The 20127-nt window shown below is 52.0% G+C and overlaps 5 protein-coding genes across 5 annotated transcripts; 4 read left to right on the top strand and 1 right to left on the bottom strand.

Moving 5' to 3' along the window:
• Positions 1-368: 368 nt before the first annotated feature.
• On the top strand, positions 369-3791 carry EAH_00045160 (Proteophosphoglycan 5, related; the record flags this gene model as incomplete). The annotated part of the gene is made up of 1 exon (XM_013391614.1): positions 369-3791. The coding sequence occupies one exon, from the start codon at positions 369-371 to the stop codon at positions 3789-3791; it is 3423 nt and encodes a 1140-aa protein (XP_013247068.1).
• A 2052-nt stretch (positions 3792-5843) lies between these two features.
• EAH_00045150 (60S acidic ribosomal protein P1, putative) lies at positions 5844-6851 on the top strand (the record flags this gene model as incomplete). The annotated part of the gene is made up of 2 exons (XM_013391613.1): positions 5844-6043; positions 6680-6851. The coding sequence occupies 2 exons, from the start codon at positions 5844-5846 to the stop codon at positions 6849-6851; spliced, it is 372 nt and encodes a 123-aa protein (XP_013247067.1).
• A 1702-nt stretch (positions 6852-8553) lies between these two features.
• On the top strand, positions 8554-10511 carry EAH_00045140 (hypothetical protein, conserved; the record flags this gene model as incomplete). The annotated part of the gene is made up of 2 exons (XM_013391612.1): positions 8554-8726; positions 9182-10511. 2 exons carry the CDS (start codon positions 8554-8556, stop codon positions 10509-10511), a joined length of 1503 nt encoding a protein of 500 aa, XP_013247066.1.
• A 412-nt stretch (positions 10512-10923) lies between these two features.
• On the bottom strand, positions 10924-15280 carry EAH_00045130 (hypothetical protein, conserved; the record flags this gene model as incomplete). Its single annotated transcript, XM_013391611.1, has 4 exons — positions 10924-11497; positions 11840-11937; positions 12201-12301; positions 12556-15280. The coding sequence occupies 4 exons, from the start codon at positions 15278-15280 to the stop codon at positions 10924-10926; spliced, it is 3498 nt and encodes a 1165-aa protein (XP_013247065.1).
• A 1185-nt stretch (positions 15281-16465) lies between these two features.
• On the top strand, positions 16466-19731 carry EAH_00045120 (zinc finger (CCCH type) protein, putative; the record flags this gene model as incomplete). Its single annotated transcript, XM_013391610.1, has 7 exons — positions 16466-16540; positions 16751-16846; positions 17105-17300; positions 17606-18093; positions 18556-18637; positions 18840-18868; positions 19261-19731. 7 exons carry the CDS (start codon positions 16466-16468, stop codon positions 19729-19731), a joined length of 1437 nt encoding a protein of 478 aa, XP_013247064.1.
• Positions 19732-20127: the final 396 nt, after the last annotated feature.

The raw sequence follows: 20127 nt of genomic DNA, 5'->3' as shown, positions 1-20127 counted from the left end.
GGGGGGGGGGGGGGGGCGGGGGAGTATCCCAGATGCAATTGCGTTTCTTCAAACTCTCTCTTCATATTCATTCTCAGTTTACTGTGTATACCGTTTCAGGGTTGCTCGGTGCTCAAAGTGTTCGAGTGGTTTGACGTTATAGCTCTCTATTTGGTAACTCTACAACGGGACGCGTCAACTCGAGGCATTACTAATTACAAAAGGTTTGGTCACATATAGTTGGCTAAGATGGATTAAGAAGTTGTTTGCTGTCTATCTATGTATGTGTCTTCGCGACTGACATCTTCTGCGAACGCCTCCAATACAAGCAACCACGTAGACGTAGCCGAGCAATTCCGTCAAGGGCTTCTTACGTAGTGTTGTGCGTGATGAATGAATCTCCACGCAAGGCTGCTCTGTCAGAGAGCAGCCAGAATGAGCTTTCGTCGGGGCCTTCTGCTGCTGATGCCTCGGGGAGAATGCTTTCTTTATTGTCTCAGTCAGAACTGCGGCAGCAACTCGTTTGTCAGGTGCGTTACTTCCTATCGGGAAAGCTGTTGAATTGCGCATGTGAGGAGGGGGGTTTCTATGAATGCACAAGCTTAGAACAGTGCGGAGAGGATCAGAAAACGGCGAAGAAAACTCTTGCTTTTAAGGCGACTCTCTCGCTCGTTCTTCTGTGGCTCAAGGCACATGGCCTTGTTCACACAGCAGGAGTACTGTGCCCAGAGGCTGACATACGAACCAGTGATATACTGTCGCAAGAGGAATGCCAGACCGTTTTACAGCTTCCAAAAACACTTCTCAGAAGACCAGCCAATCTATGTGTGTCTTCGGGGCTTCAATGGAATTTACTCGACCGCTTGATAGATGCTGCTAGCCAGTATGGTGCTGCCCAAACCCCTAACCGGCCAAGAAGCACTGATGAAGTGCTTGCAGCAGAGAGCAGAGCCTGCAGAGCAGGTGACACTGGATGCTTTCCTAGCGATGGAGGAGCAAGTTCCCCTTGCAGAACCGGGCGAACTGAATACGTACAACGGACGAAGAGGATCAAAGGGGCATCCTGTCCACCCAGGAGTGCTCGCAAGCAAAAAGTTGAATCCATGGTTTCTGTGCCCTTCGACTCTCCAACATCTCGCAGTTCACCTGTAGATGGTATAAGGTGGAATGATTGGCGCGAAACGACACAGAACAAGATGCTACTTTTGGAAGCTCATTTAAAAGGCCTCGAGCTGCGCGAGTCGTCGAAAAAACTATTTGCCGTCAGCGAAGACTCCCGAAAAATATTGGACCTACGCATTGCCAATTTAGAAGGTGCATGTGAGAAACGGATGCGGCAGCTCGAGGAAGCAATAGATCAGGCAACAGGAAGTCAAGGAACTGAAGCACTAGACAGTACAGTTGGAGCCCAAGTCACGATGCATGAGGCAAAAAGCAAACTAGAGGTCAGCTTCGCTCAACAGAAGGAACGAGAAGCACGGCTGACCGAACGCGAAACGAAATTGTCAGAGAGAGAACGCCTTCTGGATGCTAGGGAAAAAGACCTGCTGAGGGCAGCATTAAACATCCATAAAGATGATTTTCGTACAGAGCAAAATGAAACGAACATGTTGCTGACACAGGAAAATGCAAGTTTCCGTTCCCAGCTTGCGCAAGCAAAGAAACAGGTGAAAATGCTAGAGGCGCAGTTGCAAAAGCAGGCGGCTGAATGCATGCATGAATACGTGAATTATACCCAGCCTACTCATACAGCCGCAACGAAAAATCCAGAAGAGCTTGTCGCTTGCGCAAACCATCCCTCACTGGAGGAGCCGTCGATTACCCAGCGAGATGTAAGTTCAGAACACGCTGCTCAACTAGCACTGAAACAGGAATATGAGGGCCACGTGGCGCGCTTGACGGACGAGATTCAACGCAGCAATGACCGAATACGAAATAAAGATGCGGAATTTAAGCTTCTCGTTGTGGAGCTTGAGTCTGCTCGACGCAAACACGCTGAGGCACAAAGGCGCCTGAAGAAAATGCAGAAGCTTTATGAAGCAGCACGAGCTACATGCGTTCAACACAGAAAGCTGGCATCATCGATGTCTCTCTCGCTCAGTTGTATTGATTTCGCTGTGGAGCCGCCGGCTGAATTCGCGGATCGGGGAGTGCGTGACCTCCTTGGTGGCGAAAATGTTTCTCCTAATGCGCACGATTTACAGTCTATTGCGGGCAATGCTCCTGAGGTGATTAAGAATGGCCAGCCTCCAGCCGAAGAATATGGAGTGAGGGGAGATTATTGCCCGTGGAACAGTTGGGGTGACTTAAACAACGGATTCCCTAGAAAGGAAATTGACGACCAGAGTTTGTTGAACGCTTCATGCGATCTGCAGAAACAAAGCTACAAGTCACAGAGTTCTCAAACAATCGAGAACCTTGCAGACAGCACTGCTCCTGATTTCCAACGTTGCAGTATTGCTGCCTCGGAAAGGCAACCTGTTGGCTCTCTTGGTTTCCGTACCGCCAATGCTGATTTACAGATACAGTCCCAGAAGCTAAACGACACTTCAAACGCTGTGGAGAGAACTGTTTGTACACCCCTAGTGCGCTCGGGCCATGCAGGTACGGACACAAGCGATCCAAGGGAATGCACATCAGCTAGTCAAGAGCGACATTATCGAAAGTTCAGTCCCCCTGTAAGTGGAGAGTCTGGGCAATCCAACAGTAATGTTTTGAGAGATGTATCTAAAGAAGTAGCCGGCACATCTCGTTCTTCTGCCCCACTCCTCTTCCCAGAAACTGCTTCCGAAGCGCCACCGCTACGTGAAACGACTTCAGCTGGGGTTGATTTGCACTGCGTTCCGCTGAAGCAAGCGGCTTCAGTGAGCTTGTCTCATGGCCTCTCAAAAGCTTCAGAGGAGAGCGCAACAATGGACAATTTCTCCGAGCGACACCAGGGGGCAGAAGTTGATCACCGCCGGCGAAATCCCTGCAGCAAAAAGTTGGAGGCAAAACCAGGAAATACATGCCAAACGGGCCCAGAGCATGAAGAAAGCCAAAATATGGGATATTCGGCCGCTGGGCGGTCGCTGCCTTCCCCTGAAAACAGTGATGAACCGCTTGCCTCAAACGCCCCTCTCAACGACAAAGGCATGGCCGCACCCCGATTGCCTCCTGAAGGGGTTCCAAATGAACTTCCCTGCAAGGACCCCGTAGCAATAACAATAACGCGCACGCCATCCATAGAAAGACAGTTAAAGGGCTCAGGGCATGAATGCCCGTCGACAGTAATCGAGAATCACAGCACACATAATGCGTCGGAGGCTGCGTCAGCGAGGCACGTGCAGGAGTTTACAGTAACAGCTTCACCACGTTCTCCGAGAGAAAATACCAGCGGTGGCAGGCAGCCGCCCGCTTCAACTCCACCAGGTTCCTGTGGACGAGAGATCCACTGCTTCTCGCCTGTTGCAGAGAACATATCTCGGGAGCGCTCGCCACGGGCGAATGACGGTGCCATAGGCTCTCACCTGCAAAGTCCATGGGCGGAAGCTTCCATTGCTTCATCTCTGCCAGAATCTCCCCAGGTTCTGTCAAATTTTCCTTCTCTTTCCTGCCCTGTGGCTGCCACAATCGAAGCTATTCCTTCCCCCACCCGTTCTAAAGTAGATTGCCGCGAAGGCTGGACCGCTCTTCGCAGGAAGCCTCCCTCCTACACCAGCGGCATTCCGGCCTCATCTTCCCCCTCAGAGCACGAGTGGCTGGCTTGTATTTCCCCTACAGACCCAGTCATTCGCACTAACGCAACAGCAGATAATCAAAACGAGGCATGACGGGCTCACACGGCTGCAGAGCCGTGTTGGTGCAACTTCTTGTCTTTCCCTCCCAGATGGCATAATGCTTCGTTGTGAAATCGTGAGATATCTTTTTGCCTGTGAAGTGTTCTGGAAAAGTTTCAATAGGACCAAAACAGTTCAGGAAGGCTTTTCAAACGGCTTCCAACTACTCTTCAACTCTTTGAAAGTAGGGAGCTATTTTTTGCCCATTGAAGCGGAATGGAAGCGATGAAAAATATGAAAGCTCAACATTAACTGGCAGACATTTGCTTGGGGAGTTACACAATATGAACGGAGAGGAATGCACTCAAAAGGAAAAGATATTGGACGGTTCCAGAGAAAGTTTGCTCGTTTCCCATATGCGGATCGAACGAAAGTCTTATCCAGAGCTGAGCGCATATCTGGTTTCTCGTGCGTCTGCGATTCGATGAAGAGAACCGTGGGACAGTGACAACAGAAACAATTCAAAGCACAGTTGCATAAATTTACACTATATTACAGAAACTCTTTGCCGCATGCGTTCTCAACAAGGCAAAAGAAGAGATAAAGAGCTGCAATTTCTTGCGCACAACGGGGAAGCAGTGGGAAAAAAATTTGCTTATAAGCTCAAAATGTAGCTAGTATAAGGCGCATGGCACTACTATAGCGTTCATTGGTTTAACTAAGCAAACTTTTGGGGAAAAATTACAAGAAAGCGCAGGCCACTTCATGATCAATCGTGCCTCCCATGAAGAAGGAGAGGAAAGCAACAGGAACCACCAGAACAAGGCTAGATATTCGAGAAAAACGAAAGAGGTAAGAGAAGATCCACCCCATGTCTTGGTCTCAGCGACAACCTGGCCGACAATTCTGCCAGCTGAATGCAATAAATACAGAATTGGCGTCAAGCTTCCGCAGTCGCCCGACCTAACGCGAAAGCACATATGCAGCCGAGTGCAAGTTCGCTGCTTCTGATAAGCAACAAGACAGACATTTTTTTCCCCTCAGTAATTTAATAGTTTTAGTTGCAATAAGCTGAAGCAGAGGCGTTGGTGAGATTTGCTGCTCGTTTTGCTGGCGCATGCCGGCAGTTCTTTTTCACTTTCATCAGAACACGTCGAGAACCGGCATTCCCATGCTGCAGCTATTACCTATTCACTCCTGACTGTGTAATAGGAAATATTTATTGTTGGATTAGTGTACAGTATTCATGCATTAGCTGTAGCATGCCTTGTTCGCACACGAATTTCTAATTGCGTGCAGGTTGACTACTGAGGGCTAAGGATGTGTATAACAATTTTCTGCAGTGTTAGCTCAATCACTGAAAGAGGGTTGGGGTGTATGTGCATCTTGGGTCAGCTTGTCTCAGGCGCTGTCGCACGGAGCACTGCAGCAAATCATTAGAGAATAATGCTCTGTACATTCCATCTCTTCTATTCATCGTCAGCCCCAAACCCTTATGCAGCTTCTTCCAGGGTTGCTGAAGACAGCGTAGGATTCCCAATACGGTTTTTTGTTCTAATTGTATTTGAAGGAACTTGACTCAGCTGCAACTTACACCGGTCCATAGCATAGCGAAATACGTTTAAATTGATGTTTTAAATGCTGTTTTAGCTTTTGTTGCATTTAAATAAAACACATTTAAGAAATATACTTCCTCGCGCTGTTTTATTTTAGAGGTACAGAAACTCGAATTTCGGTGTAGAGCTGGGGTTATGCTACGGTGTAGCTGACGAATACCCCCGGTAGGCTGCAGCATTTAGTAAATAAAAGGCAATAAAAATACAATAAAAGTATAAATATTAATATTCAAATTGAAACATTACATAATTCTTCAGTATTTTCATAGGAAATACGCCGGGGCTGCTGCATGCACTCCCCCGTGGGGGGGCTGCATCTCTATCGCTGTAGCCCCGCAGCAGCTGCGATGAAGAACAGCTGCGTTTGGTGTTTGTAGGAGTTGAGAGAGGTGTATATTCTGCAGAATAGCTGCAAATATTGTGTAAGAAGGCAGGATAAGCAGAATTCTTTGTTTGTTTTCTGCTTTTTCATTCAAATTTTGCATTCAAGATGGCAGCCGTCCCCACCTCCTCCCTCAGCGACAACCAGCGACAGGAGTTGCTGTGTACGTACGCCGCTTTAATTCTTTCCGATGAAGGAATGGAGATTTCAGCAGAAAATATTCAGAAACTTGTTTCTGCAGCAGGAGCCTCTGTAGAACCCTACATGCCGGGTCTGTTCGCTCGCGCCCTCAAGGGACATAAAGTAGAGTACGTCTCTTTCTGCTTCTTTGTTGCTGTGCTTCTTCCTTGTCTCATTTACACCTTCTTTCCTTTATTCCTCGTTTTCTCAGCTCTCATCTAAACCGTAATACAAGCAGCAGCACCAGCTGCTGCTGCTGCTGCTGCTCCTTGCTGCTCCCGCTTGTGGGGTGGGCGAAGGCAGCAGCAGCTTTTGTTTGTCTTTGTGTTTTTCTGTAGTTTGCTTGTTCTTCTTCGTCTTCTTTTTGCTTTTCTCATCTGCATGCCTGTGCATTTCCTGTAAGCAGTAGTCGCTCAAAGTGATACAGCTTGTGGGGCTCTGCGCTGTCTTCTTCTTTGTTATATGTATACGCCTTTTTCTGCTGGAAGATGCAAGGGCTTGTCGCTCATTTAAACAAATCCTGTGCCGCCAACTTTGGTGCTCTGGACGCTAGTCCGCATGCAAGCATGCATGCATGCACAGTTGCATGCATGCATGCACAGAGGCGTGCATGCATGGGTCTGATGATTTTTAGGGTTTATGCATGCATGCAAGCATTCGAAATGTTTTGCATGCATGCATGCATGCATGAACGCATTCACGAAAGTGGGGCTGTCTTTCGCTGCATTTGTTTTGTGTGTTGTTGTTGGTTTGCGGTTGCACAGGGACCTGATCACAGGCGCAGGTTCTGCTGCTGCTGCAGCTCCTGCTGCTGCTGCTGCAGCTCCTGCAGCTGCCGGTGGCGGTGCGCCTGCTGAGAAGGGGGGCAAGGCAGCTAAGCAAGAAGAGCCGGAGGAGGAGGAGGATGCAGACATGGGTTTCTCTCTCTTCGATTAAACAACCCGAAGACACACAGCTTACCATGGAGAGCTCTCGTACGCGTGCTTCTGTTGATGCTGCAGCCGCTGCTGCAGCTGCTGCTGTAGCAGGAGCAGCTGTGGCAGCAGCATCTGTTGCAGCAGTAGCTGTAGCAGCAGCAGCAGCGGCAGCTTCTGCAGCAGCAGGAGCAGCCGCTGTGGGGGTGGTCACAGGCACAACGAATCTACGCATACCCCAGCAACAGTGGTGCGTGCTGCTGCTGCAGGAGCAGCAGCAGCACCAGCAGCAACTGCTGCTGGCGCTGCTGCAGCTCTTTCTGCTGCTAAACAACTGCGGCGAGTTTTTCCTTTGGGGGCTGTTCAGGTGTATGGGGAGTCAACGCCTTTAAAATCATATCTACCTTGCTGACGGCCCTTCATTTCTAGTGTAGACAAACGAACTCGCTAGCTAGCAGCTACTCGTTGCCAAGCCTAGCTAGCCAGGTGCAGCTATATAGCTAGCTAGCTAGCTAGAGCTAGGGGGCGTCAGGGCCTTTCCGTCCTTTTAAAGAGAATCAGAAGAGCTGCATGCGTTTAGTTGGGGTGTATGAGAATGTAAACTCTCCTACATACATAAACACATTTATGTAGATGTGTGCGAATGCGTATAGGCATCCATTATATATATATGTATGTATATATATAGGCAGTATATATCTGGGGTGTATTTGTATGTATAGGCATAAATATTATTTGGATGTACGGTATATGCATGAGCATAGGCGTGATTTTAGATTAGTGTATATATCTATATACATATATATATACATTATATATATAATATATATATAGACTTATCTATAGTATATAACGTCGTCCATGGTAATATATATAGCGCCGTCCGTAGAATGCATATATTAATATATATATATATATATAATATGCACTATGACGCTGCTATTATTGCATATGTAATATATACATAATTATATGCGTATATTATATATACACACTAATCGCAAGCCGCCATAGTTATACGTATATATGAGGTGTACAGGCAGCTGGCGGTGTTGCTGCTAGTAATAACGAGGGTTTAGGGTTTTGTCGCTGTTATGGTTTGAGGTGTCTGGGGTCTGCTGGGGATGCCCTTTCACGAATTTCTCCGCTATTCACGACAGATGAACTCTCTGTTTTAAAGATATAAAGAGCCACACACTGATGCTGCATGCATCCCATTCTCGCCGCCGCCGCAGCAGCAGCAGCAACAGCGGCAGCAGCAGCAGTAGCAGCAGTGGTTGCGCCTGTAAAGAGCGCACATCTGGCGGTTTGTCTTTGTTTTTTTCATTGGAATTGTTTGAAATTAAAGAAGAATTTGAAATTTGAATTAAATTAAACCCGAAGAGCCGACAGCAACAGCACTGAGGCCGCTGCTGCTGCTGCTGCTCGCTGCAGTACCGATGGCTCTCCATTGGCTGCTGCTGTGAGGGGGAAGAGAGTAACGCAATAAATTATTTATTTCTGAAGTTTTCTTCTTTTATTAAACCTATTGTATTTATAAATAAGAATAAAGAAGAGTTAACAGAAGAAGAAAAAGGAGAAGAAAAATCCCAGCGATATCGCGGTGTACAGGCAGACAATTGAGCCTGCAGCAGCTGCTGCAGGGTGCCTGTACACTTAAATTAAAGGGCTTGACCTTCAAAATATATTATTATTTATAATATCTATTTTTTATCTCTTTTTAAATGGAATTTTCTCAATATAAGCAGCAAACCAACGCCCTCCGCTCTCCTACAGGTGACCTGCCCCCGTTTGCGGCGTTGAGAGCGGCAGCAACACCAGCAACACCAGCAACAGCAGCAACAGCGGCAACAGCAGCACAAGAAGCAGCAGGGAGAAACAGCAGGAGATGCCTCAAGTAAGCTGATGAGCTACTGCTCACACATGCTGCTGCAGCATGCTGCAGCAGGTCTCTCCGCAGCAACACACAAGCACACGCACGCACACACACACACACACACACACACACACACACACAAACAGAACAACAGATACTGCCTACAGCAAACAGAGACAGCAGCAAACAGTATGGACCCCTGATAGCCACAACAACGGCTATGTACGCCTGTCTCTCTGCTTGATTAAAATTGCTGCAATACAAAGAGAAGGGAGGCAGATGCAGCAGGAGAAACAAACAGAGATTAAACAAACAGCAGGCAGAGCAGCAATAACAGCAGCAGCCTACAAATAGATAGAGAGACAAACAAACGTAGAGAGATGCAGATAAAGCCGTTGTTGCTGCTCTATTGTGTTTATGTTATCTTTACTCCTTTGTCTTTGCTGCTGCTGTTGTGTATAATTCTGCTGCATCAGCCGCCCTAATCTGCTGCGAGGGAAAGCAGCAGCGAAAATACAGAAGGGGGCCAAATACCCCCCCTTGCAAGCCTTCAGTGGTAGTGCAAGCAGCAGCAGCAGCAGCAGCTGCAGCAGCAGCTGCTGCTGCTGCAGTTGCAGCTGCCACCGCAACAGCAAGGGCAACCCCCCCAACTGCAGCAGCAGCAGCTGCTACCACAACAGCAAAACAAGCCGCCTTAACTGCAGCAAGAACAACAACAGCAGCAGCAGCTGCTGCTGCGACAAGAAGCTCGAGGGCAGGAGCAGCGGCAGTACCAGCAGCAGCAAGTGCCTTAGCAGCAGATGCAGCAACAGCGGCACTAGCAGCAGCAGCAGCAGCAGCAACATTGGTGCTGCATCTTCCTGCTGCTCCCATGCCTTGGAGTTGCTGCTGCAGGGGGGCGAGGGGGAAACAGCTGTCTCCTCTAAACGAGTTGAACAACGCAAACATTATTTTAAAGACAAAGACATTGAGATATTTTGGCTGTCTCCGAGAGGTGCTGCAGACAGCAAACAATCAAACCCAGAAGCAACTCCCGCTGCTGCTGCTGCTGCTGCTGCTGCTGCTGCTGACGGTTCAAGCCCTGCTTCTGCAGATGACGCTGCAGCAGCAGCAGCAGCAGCAGCTGCTGCTGCTGCTGCAACAGTAGGACAGACGACGGCTGCTGCTGCGAAACAACAAGAGACGCAAAATATGAAGCAGCTATTAAATGATATATTTTTGTGTTTGTATACTGCCCTCAAAGAAAACCACGAAGAGCAGCAGCGGCTGGCTCGCCGCCAGAAACGTCTCGAGCAATGCCTACAGCAGCAGCAGCAGCAGCAGCAGCAGCAACTGCAGCAGCAACTGCAGCAGCAGCAACTGGCGAAGAAGGAGCTGCCGAAAGTAGCAGAAGAGACACAAATCAGAGGCGACGTTCAACGCTTCTCTCCTCCACCCAACTGCAGCCGCATCGCAAGTACTGCAGCAGCAGCAGCAGCTGCTGCTGCTGCTGCAGCTGTTGCTGCTGCAGGCGCCGAGCTGCCTCCTATACCACCTCACCCCTGGTACGTGGGCTGTGTAAATCCAGCAGCAAACGTAGCAGCGAATGCAGCAGCAACCGCAGCAGCAAATGTAGCAGCAAACGCAACAGCAACCGCAGCAGCAAACCCACGGGCAGCAGCGGACGCAACAGCAGCAGACGCAGCAGCAGCAGACGCAGCAGCGGCTGACGCTGGCCCTCCCGTTGAAACTTTCCTGTGGAGAAGCAGGCAGTTGCTCCAGCAGCAAGAACAGCAGCAGCAGCAGCAGCAGCAGCAGCAGCAGTAGCAACAGCAGCTGCAGAAGCACCAGCAGTATCAGCAGCAGCAAGCAGCAGCAACTGCATCAGCCAAGCTGCCGCTGCATGGATGCAAGAGTGTGCAAAGCATACACTTGTTGTTGGTGTAGACGAAGCTGTTGTTGCTGCTGCTGCTGCAGTCACAGCAGCTGCAGCAGCAGCAGCTGTTGCTAGCCGCAATGCGGCTAGCAACAGAAGCCATGCCGCCAATCTCTAAACCCTAAACCCTAAACCCTAGACGCTATGTGCGTTGTGCTGTTGCGTCGAAATATTTGTTGCTACTTCTGCTGCTACTGATGCCTTTGCTGCTGCTGCTGCTGCCTATATTGCTGCTTCTGCTTCTGTTGCTGCTGCTGCATGACTGCATTTAAAACACTTTGGAGACATTGGAGTCAAGAAGATTTAATGGTTAAACCAATGAAAGGAGGAAGCGGGAGCAGCAGAAAGAGGCAGCAGCCCCCGATGGTTGTCGTCATCTGCTGCTGCTGCTGCTGCTGCTGGGGGTGGAGGCGGCCACGGCATATGCGTATGAGGTATCTGCATGCGGTAATCCTGCTGCTGATGATGCTGCTGGTGCTGCTGGTGCAGCGGAGGCGGGGGAGGGCAGTGCATGCGTTGCTGCTGCATGTGCTGCTGCAGATAGTGGTCTCCATAGGGATAAGGCTGCTGCTGCTGCTGCTGCTGCTGCCATTCGTGTCTCCGCTGCTGCTGGTGGTGCTGCTGCTGGTAGTGGTGATAGTGCTGCTGCTGCTGCTGCTGCTGGAGGTGGTGGTGGTGGTGGTGTTGCATGGGGTGCTGGCTGTGCAGCAGCAGCAGACTGTCTCTGTCTCTCTCATCTCTGTTTACTTTCTGTCTCTTCTTCATTTGCACTCCTTTATCAAACGACTTCAGCCGCTGAGCTGTCCATACAGCCGGAAGACCCTCTGCAGTCATCTCCCCACAACGAGGGTCGCGGCGCACAGGTAGAGAGTGCAGCCTGCAGCAGCAGCAGCAGCAGCAGCAGCAGCAGAGGAAGCAGCAAACGTAGGGAGGAGGAAGAGAAATTGGCAGCACACGCAGCAAGAGAAGCACCAGAGCAGCAGTAGCAGCACCAACAACAGCAACAACAACAGCAGTAGCAAGAGAGTTAGGAGCAGCAACAAGAGCAGCAGCTTCAGCAACAGCACTAGCAACAGTAAGAGCAGCAGCAAGAGAACCAGCAGCAGCAACAGCTGCAGCAGCAGCAACAACAGTAGCGACAGCAAAAGCAGCAGCAAGAGAACCAGCAGCAGCAAGAAAATCAGCAGCAGCAGCAGCAGCAGCAGCAGTTCGAGCGTACCCAATGCGGTGCAGCGGAGGGCCGCACAGCCAATGGTAGCGGCCGCCGCAGCACAGACACTCCACACGGTTGTCTCGAAGCGTAGGGGCATAACGAGCCTGCAGCAGCAGCAGCAGCAGCAGCAGAAGCAGAAGCAGCACAAAGAAGCAGCAATGCACACCACGCAACGGAAATCAGGGGTGATCACCCCTTGTGTGGCTGGCTAGCTAGCTAGCTGGCTGCCTAGCTAGCTGCTCAGCCATATTGTCCGTAGCTAGCTAGGTAGCTAGCTAGGTAGCTAGCTAAATGTATAGGTAGCTTGCTAGCTACCTAGCTAGGTGTATAGGCAGCTAGCTAGCTAGCTAAGTGGCAGCTAGCTTACATCCCAAAGGCGGCGCAGCAGAGTGAGGCGGCCGCCCGAGCGGAAGTCGCAGCGATGCGAGAAAGGAGACCCCGCAGCACCGCAGCGGGGACAGAAGGCCCCTGAAGAAACACACAAACCTACCCTTCTGCTGCTGCTGCTGCTGCTGCTGTTGCTGCTGCTGCTGCTAAGGTGGGTGGTCAGTCACGCTGCTGCTGCAGCTCATGCTGCTTCTGAAGCTGCGGCTAAACAAACAGGAAATGCCTTTTTGATGCTCTCTCGTGCTGCAGCGGCTGCAGCAAAGACCGCCGCAGCAAACGACACAGCAGCAGCAGCAGCAACAACAACAACAGCAGCAGCAACAGGGGGTACGTACTGGGGCAGGGGTTTTTATTGCTTTTTGTTCGGGGGCAGTTGACAGCAGCACAAAATGAACAAATAGAAAGAGGAGACAGATGCAAAGCAGCAAGAAATAGATGCGACTGCAGCAACTGCTCTTGGGTTGACTCCAACTTTGCCTCCTGCTGCTGCTGCTGCTGCTGCTGCTCTTGTTGGTGTTGCTGCTGCTCTTGCTGTCCCTGCTCTTCCTGCTGGAGCTGCTCCTGCTGCTGCGGCTGCTCTTGCTGCTCCCGCTGCTCTTGCTGCTGCTCCTGCTCTTGCTGTTGCTCCTCCTCTTGCTGTTGCTCCTCCTCTTGCTGCTGCTGCTCCTCTTGCTGCTGCTGCTGCTGTTCTTGCTGCTGCTGCTGCTGTTCTTGCTGCTGCTGCTGCTGCTGGCTGTGCGGCCAGAGGGGCAAGAAGCGAACGAAGTCCGCGAGCTCCAGCGAATAAATTCCTTTGGGTCTTTCATCTGTCGCCGTCTCCACCTGCTGCTGCTGCTGCTGCTGCTGCTGCTGCTCTTGCTGCTGCTGTTGCTCCTGCTGCTCCTCCTGTTGCTGCTGCTGTTGCTCCTGCTGCTCTTCCTGCTGCTCCTCCTCCTGCTGCTGCTGGTCTTGCTGCTGCTGCACGCGTTCGTGTGGCAGCATTTGTGGGCTGCCAGCAGCAGCAGCAGCTGCAGCAGCTCGCATGCGTCCGTCTGCCTCTTCCCTCAGATCAGCAGCAAAATATCTGTCTATTCCCACGTGCCTCCTTGGAGCGAGCTGTGGAAAGAAGCAGCTGCTGCGCTGCTGCTGCAGCTGCTGCAGCTGCTGCTGCTTCAGGGCTGCATGCAGCACCCTCCGGTCTATGCAGAACACAAATGACTCAGCTCCTTTGCTGCTGCTGCTGCTGCTGCTGTTGTGTTCCGCACACTGGTCTTCGTCGCTACTGTCCGCTGCTGCCGCTGTTGCTGCTAATGGTTGAACCTGCTGCTGCTGCTGCTGCTGCTGCAGCACCCCGTCTACCTGTAGTTTCCGTGACAGCCGCCGCAGCAGCAAATCAAAGCCAGCAGCAAATGCAGCACCTCCTGCTGCAGCAGCTCCTGCTACTGCTGCAGCCCTACCTGCAGCAAAGTTCAGCGTGCTGCAGCCGCTCATAACAGCTTCCCCTGCTGCTGCTGCTGCTGCATCAGAAGCTGCTGCTCCGTCCTGGCAATGGCGGCCAGGCCTCCTACCCTGCTGTTGCCTGCTGTGCTGCTGCTGCTGCTGCTGCTGACTGTCTTCTGCTGTGGGCTGCAGCAGAGCCTCAAGTGACGGATCTCCTTCCACCTCCAATTCAAATAGGGGGGCACTGCTGCTGCTGCTGCTGCTGTTGCTGTTGCTGCTGTTGCTACTGCTGCTGCTGTTGCTGTTGCTGCTGCTGCTGCTGCTGCTGCTGCTGTTGCTGCTGTTGTTGTTGCTACTGCTCCTCCTCCTCCTCTTGCTTCGAACATCATTCTTACTGCTGTCGCCCCTACTGCTGCTGCTGCTGCTGCTGCTGCTGCTGCTGCTGCTGCTGCTGCTCTTGCTGCGTCGAAGGCTCCCCCCTCTGTCAGCTTCTAGAGGAGGCGAGGAATGCTGCTGCTGCTGCTGGTGCTTGCTGCCTCTAAAAGAAGAGTAGTGGGGGCTCTCGATCGAAGATGGAGCGGGCGAGGCGCTCTGGTGGCTGTGGCTGCTGCTGCTGTGGCTGCTGCTGCTGTGGCTGCTGCTGCTGTGGCTGCTGCTGCTGCCGTTGCTGCTCGCCCTGCTGCTTGCCCATGGTGTCCTTGCTGCCAAGCGCTGCTTCCTTTCACCACTATATCGGCTGCTGCTGCTGCTACTGCTGCTGCTGCTACTACTACTACTACTACTGCTGCTGCTGCTGCTTCTGTTTCTCCTGCTGCTGCTGCTGCTGCTTCCGTTTCTGCTGCTGCTGCTGCTGCTGGAACCTACGCAGTGTATGTACTGCACATCGACGTCTTCATCCTCCACAACTATTAATTCCCTCTGCTGCTGCTGCAGCTGCCGGGAGTCAGCCCACACAGACTTGCTGCTGCTGCTGCTGCTGCTGTTGACTGTCACCCGTTGGGCGCCATTATACGACAAGTGCTGGTGGTGGTGCTGCTCGAAGTGCTGCTGCTGCTGCTGCTGCTGATGGTGGTGGTGGTGGTGCTGCTGCTGCTGCTGCTGCTGGTGCTGCTGCTCGTGCTGGTGCTGCTGCTGCAGTGAAGACTGTTCATAGCGTGACCAATGTTGCTGCTGCAGCTGCCGCTGCTGCTGCAGCTGCTGCTGCAGCTCATAGCCCACGCAGCACCATCCTGCTGCTTGCTGCACGGAGACGTGGCGTTCAGTTTTGCTGCTGGTGTTCACTCGGTGCTGCTGCTGCTGCTGCTGCTGCAGCTGCCGCTGCTGCTGAACCCGCTGCTGCTGCACCCGCTGCTGCTGCAAGATCTCCTGCTGCAGCCGGTGCTGCAGCTGAGCCTCCCTGTCATGCAGGTGCAGCGGCTGCTGCTGCTGTTGTTGTTGCTGCTGCTGCTGCTGGGCCTGCCTGTGATTCTGCTGCTGCTGCTGTATCTGCTGCAGCAGCAGCTGTTCCTGCTGCTCGTAGTAACTCTGCTGTTGCGCTGCTGGTTTGAAGGCATGGGGCCCAGCAGCAGAGGGAGTGCTGCTTATGTAAGACCAGGGAGTGCGTGGCTGCCTCTGCTGCTGCTGCTGCCGCTGCTGCTGCATGTTTTATAGAAAAGCAAAACGCATGCAGCCATATTCAAATGATCTTGAAGCGTGCAGCAGCAGCAGCAGCTGGTGTTGCTGCTGCTGTTGCTGCAGGTGCTGCTCCCGGGGCTGCTGGTGCTGCTGCCGATGCTGCTGCTCTTGCTGCTGAGGCTGCTGCGCAGCTACTTGCAACAGAATAGCACGTCTTGCTGCTGCTGCTGCTGCTGTTCTGTCGGCGTGTTGCCGCAGTCTGTAGCTGCTGCTGCTACTGCTGCTGCAGCAGCTGCTGCTGCTGCTGTGCCTCCGGATGCCTGCAGCATGAACAGTGCTACTGCATTTGCAGCGTTTAGTGTTGCTGCTGCTTCTGTGCTATTGTGCTGCTGGCGGGCTGTTGCTGCGTTGCTGCTGAGTTACTGCTGCTGCTGCTGCTGCTGCTGCTGCTGCTGCGGTCGATAGGACTCCGGTGTACGCGTGGTGTTTGTTGAGTAGCAAAAGAGATATTTTGTTTATATTTCAGTGCTGCTCAGTGTCTCTTTAGTGAATAAAGGGTCGCAGGAGCAGCAGCAGCAGCAGGAGCAAGAGCATGCATCAGCAGCAGCAGCAGCAGCAGCAGCAGCAGCTGAGGCGCTGCCGCCGCCGCAGGGCAGCGGCCTTGCTGCGTTGCATGTGGCTGCTGCAGCAAGACCTTATATCTGTCTTTTTTGCTTATTTATCTTCTTTTGTTTTGGAGTACTGCTGCAGCTGCCTTACTCCTCTTTCTTGCTTCTGCAGCGCGGGTTTTTCCGCAGCACTTAACGCTGGAGCAATTGCTGCTGCTGCTGCTGCTGCTGCTGCTGCTGTTGCTGCTGCTGCACCATCAGCAGCAGCAGCACTTTTTAGCCCTTTCCCTTTCCCCTGGGCTCCATAGTTATCTCTTCACTTCCTTTCTTTGGGGGGTTGCAAACGCAGGGTGTTCCCGCAGCAGCAGCAGCAGCAGCAGCAGCAGCAGCAGCAGCCCCACGGCAGCAGCCGCTACACCGATAGCAGCTAGTACGCTGGGGCGCCTCGTGTATGTATTGCTGCTTATAAGGTATTGCTCTTCTTGCATTGCCGGCAGCTCCTGCGGCTCCAGCAGCAGCAGCAGCAGCAGTAGCAACGCTAGCAGCAGTAGCAGCAGCAACAACAGCAGCAGCAGCAGCAGCAACAGCAGCAGCAACGGCGAAGATGGCGGCCTTAGGGAGCGGCCGGGAGGTCCAGCCGCCTCTGGCCTACCGCACAGTCCTCTGCAGATACTTCCAAGTACGCCTGCTGCTGCTGCTGCTGCTGCTGCTGCTGTCGCTGCTGCTACTACTACTGCGGCTGCCGCTCTTGTTGCTGCTGTTAGGCCCTCTTTGTTGCTGCTGCCGTCAGTACGTCGCGAGGATTGCGGATTTCAGTTGGCTACAACCCCAGCAAAGGCTGCAGGGTTTAGGGTTTAGGGTTTAGGGTTTAGGGTTTACGTGTGTGCAGAGCGGGTATTGCCCTGCTGGAGACAAGTGCACGTTTATTCATTCGTCAGAAGACAGTTTAACTCCCGCTACTCAACAATGCAAGAGCTTCCTGATGGTATGCTGCTGCTGCTGCTATTGCTGCTACTGTTGCTGCTATTGCTGCTGCTGTTGTTGCTGCTACTGCGGGATCTGCTGTTGCCTGCTGCTGATGCTGGTGCGAAACTGGCTGCTGCTGCTGCTACTGCTGTTGCTGCTGCGGCAGTAGCTGCTGCTGTTGACATGCTGCTGCTGCGTGCAGCGGCGTATGAAGGGTGAGGTGCATGAGGGTTTAGGGTTTAGGGTTTAGGGTTTAGGGTTTGCTGCGCCTACTCAGGGGTCTTGTAAGAACGGCATTAACTGCCCGTTTGCCCACTCAACTCCTCATGCTGCTACTATGAACCAGCAGCAGCAGCAGCAGCGGGTGCAGCAGCAGCAGCACCTGCAGCAGCAGCACCTGCAGCAGCAGCAGCATTTGACGTATGGCAGCCGCCCTAACTCCGCAACGGGAGTAAATATCGAGTACAAGATGGGTACGTTGTTGCTGCTGCTGCAGCTGCTGCTGCTGTTTCTGCTGCTGCAGCAGCTGCTGCTGGTTTTGCTGCTGCTGTTTCTGCTGCTGTATAGGCGCTGGTGGTGCAACAGCGCGCGTCGCTGCTGCCCTTCTATCCGTATGGCTGCCGCAGTGATGCTGTTGCTGCTGCTGATTTTGCTGTTGCTGCTGATTTTGCTGTTGCTGCTGCTGCTGCCTTAGAGAGACATTGAAGCGTGTAGAGAAACGACGGGCATGCTGCTGCTGCTGTTGGTGTTGCTGCTGTTTCTGCTGCTGCTGCTGCAGGACATGCAGTTGTCGCTGGCGCTGCTGCGCACAGCCCCCATCATCGGCAGCAGCTGCAGCAGCAGCAGCAGCTGCAGCAGCAGCAGCATGCAGGTTATAGTTTGGTTAATCCATACGGTGAAATTGATGGCTACGCAGCGCCTCCTGTTGCAGCACAGTACTCTCTTGCTGCTGCTACTGCTGCTCCTGCTGCTGCTGCAGCGTATGGGCAGGGACAGTATGCAGTTGCTTCTGAGCCTTCTGCTGCTGCTGCTTCAGATGCAGCAATGTATGGGTACCCCCCGCGTTATCTTGCTGCAGCAGCACCTGTAACAGCAGCAACAGCAGCAGCACACCCTCACTATGGGGCTTATGCACCGCATTCGCCTTATGCTACAGCAGCAGCACCTGCTGCTTCTGCTGCTCCTTTTGCTGCTGCTGCTGCTGCTGCATACACCTCGCCCTTGGCACACCCCAAAGCGAAGACGAAGATGTGTACCTTCTGGCCAGTACGTGCTTCTTGCTGCTGCTGCTGCTGCTGCTGCTGCTGCTGCTGCTGCTGCTACTCGGGTCTTCAGCTGTAACTGTTACTTTTTTGCTGCTTCTCTTTTCAGGATAGATGCAGAAAAGGAGATCAATGTCCATACATACACGGGAGCGACGATCCCCTACACGGTGCGATCTGCTGCTACTGTTGCTGCTGCTGCTGTTGCTGCCGCCGTTCCTACTGCTGCTACTGTTGGTGCTGCTGCTACTGTTGGTGCTGCTGCTACTGCTGCCGTTGCTGCTCTTTTGCTGCTATTACTGCTTGCTGCTGCTGCCGTTATTTGGCTGATGCTGCCCTTTTACTGCTGCTGCTGCTGCTCTTTTACTGCTGCTTCTGCTGCTATAGTGTAGGAGTGTTTTCCTTTGGGATTTTAGGGTTTAGGGTTTAGGGTTTAGGGTTTAGGGTTTAGGGTTTGGTGTTGCAGTTGGAGGTCCAGCAGCTCGCCTACAGGCTGCAGCATTTGCGTCGATGGCTGCAGCACAGGGCCAGGCAGCAGGAGCGTATTAGTGAGTGCCTCAGGGTTTAGGGTTTAGGGTTTAGGGTTTATGAGGGTTTATGAGGGTTTATGAGGGTTTATTAGCGACTCTTAGCGTTTATTAGGGTCTGTTAGAGTTTGTTAGAGTTTGTTAGGGCTTATGAGGGTTTAGGGTTTAGGGTTTTGGGTGGACTACGTTTTAGGGTTTAGGGTTTAGGGTTTAGGGTTTGCAGTTGAGTGTACGCCCACTGAGCGGAAAGCTGTAGGCCCTGTATGTAAACGCTAAACCCTAAACGCTAGACCCTCGTTTGTGATTTGCTGCTGCTGCTGCTGCTGCTGTTGCTGCTGCTGCAGTCCCCCTGCACCTCTCAACAGCAAACGACCGCGACCCCCTCCGAGTGTAATTGGAACTCGCTTCTGCAAGTTCTTCCTTGTTGTACGCTTGCTGCTGCTGCTGTTGCTGCTGCTGCTGCTGCTGCTGCTGCTGCTGCTGCTGCTGTGGTTGCATTCGCAACTCTGTCGCCGCTCCGCCTTTTGCTGCTGCTGCTACTGCTGCTGGTTGCGGTGCATAGGAGTAAATCGGGTTGCTGCTGATGCTGGTGCTGCTGCACAAGTAATTCAGCGCTGCTGCTGCTGCTGCTGTTGCTGCTGCAGGGTGCATGCACTCGCGGTAGCGAGTGCACGTTTTCTCACGACCAGAGGGTGCGCGAAAGGGAGGAGCAGCAGAAGAAGCAGCAAGAGCAGCAGCAGCAACAGCAGCAGCAGCAGGAACAGCAGCGAGGAGGGACGCAGACACAGAAGCAGCAGCAGCAGCAGCAAGATTGCCCTCCAGCGAAGCGTTCGCGTGTAGCGGAGACACTGAACAACGGTGCGCAGCAGCAGGAGCAGCAGCAGAAGGACGAGCAGCAGGAGCAAGCAGCAACAGCAGCAACAACAACAGCAGCAGGGCAGCAAGATGATTCAGCCACAGAACAGCAGCAGCAAGAGGAGGTGCAGCAGCAGCAGGATGCAGAGGGTGTGCTGCTGCAAGAGGAGCAGCAGCTTCAAGAGGAGCAGCAGCTGCAGGGGGAGCAGCAGCAAGAGCAGCAGGAAGAAGCAGCAGCAGCAGCAGCAGCAGCACCTTAGGCGTAACTTCAGGTGTACGTGCATCTCCCTTTGCATGCATTGGCGTTCCTCCGCTCTTTTTTTCATAACAAAAGCATTAGACGCATATTATATATTTTTTATGCAGCCTTCATTATACTCTCTTGTATCTATATATTATATATACATTATATAATATCTCTATAACATATATATATTATATATATTATTAATATATAATATAATATATATATATACTAGAGATATAATATACAATATTATATATAATAGATAGTGTTGCTGTACGTATATAATATAATATGCATATCTTACCTCTGTCTCTTTCTTCTTTCTCCTCTTGCATGCGTCTTCGCATATTATATATAATATATATAATATATATTATATATATAATATATAATATATATAATATATAAT

The sequence above is a fragment of the Eimeria acervulina genome, genomic scaffold (genome assembly GCF_000499425.1).
Source record: "Eimeria acervulina Houghton genomic scaffold, Eah_scaff637, whole genome shotgun sequence".
NCBI classification, from domain to species: Eukaryota; Apicomplexa; class Conoidasida; order Eucoccidiorida; family Eimeriidae; genus Eimeria; species Eimeria acervulina.
Note: the sequence above shows the minus strand (reverse complement) of the source record. Positions and strands in the feature narration are given on the sequence as shown.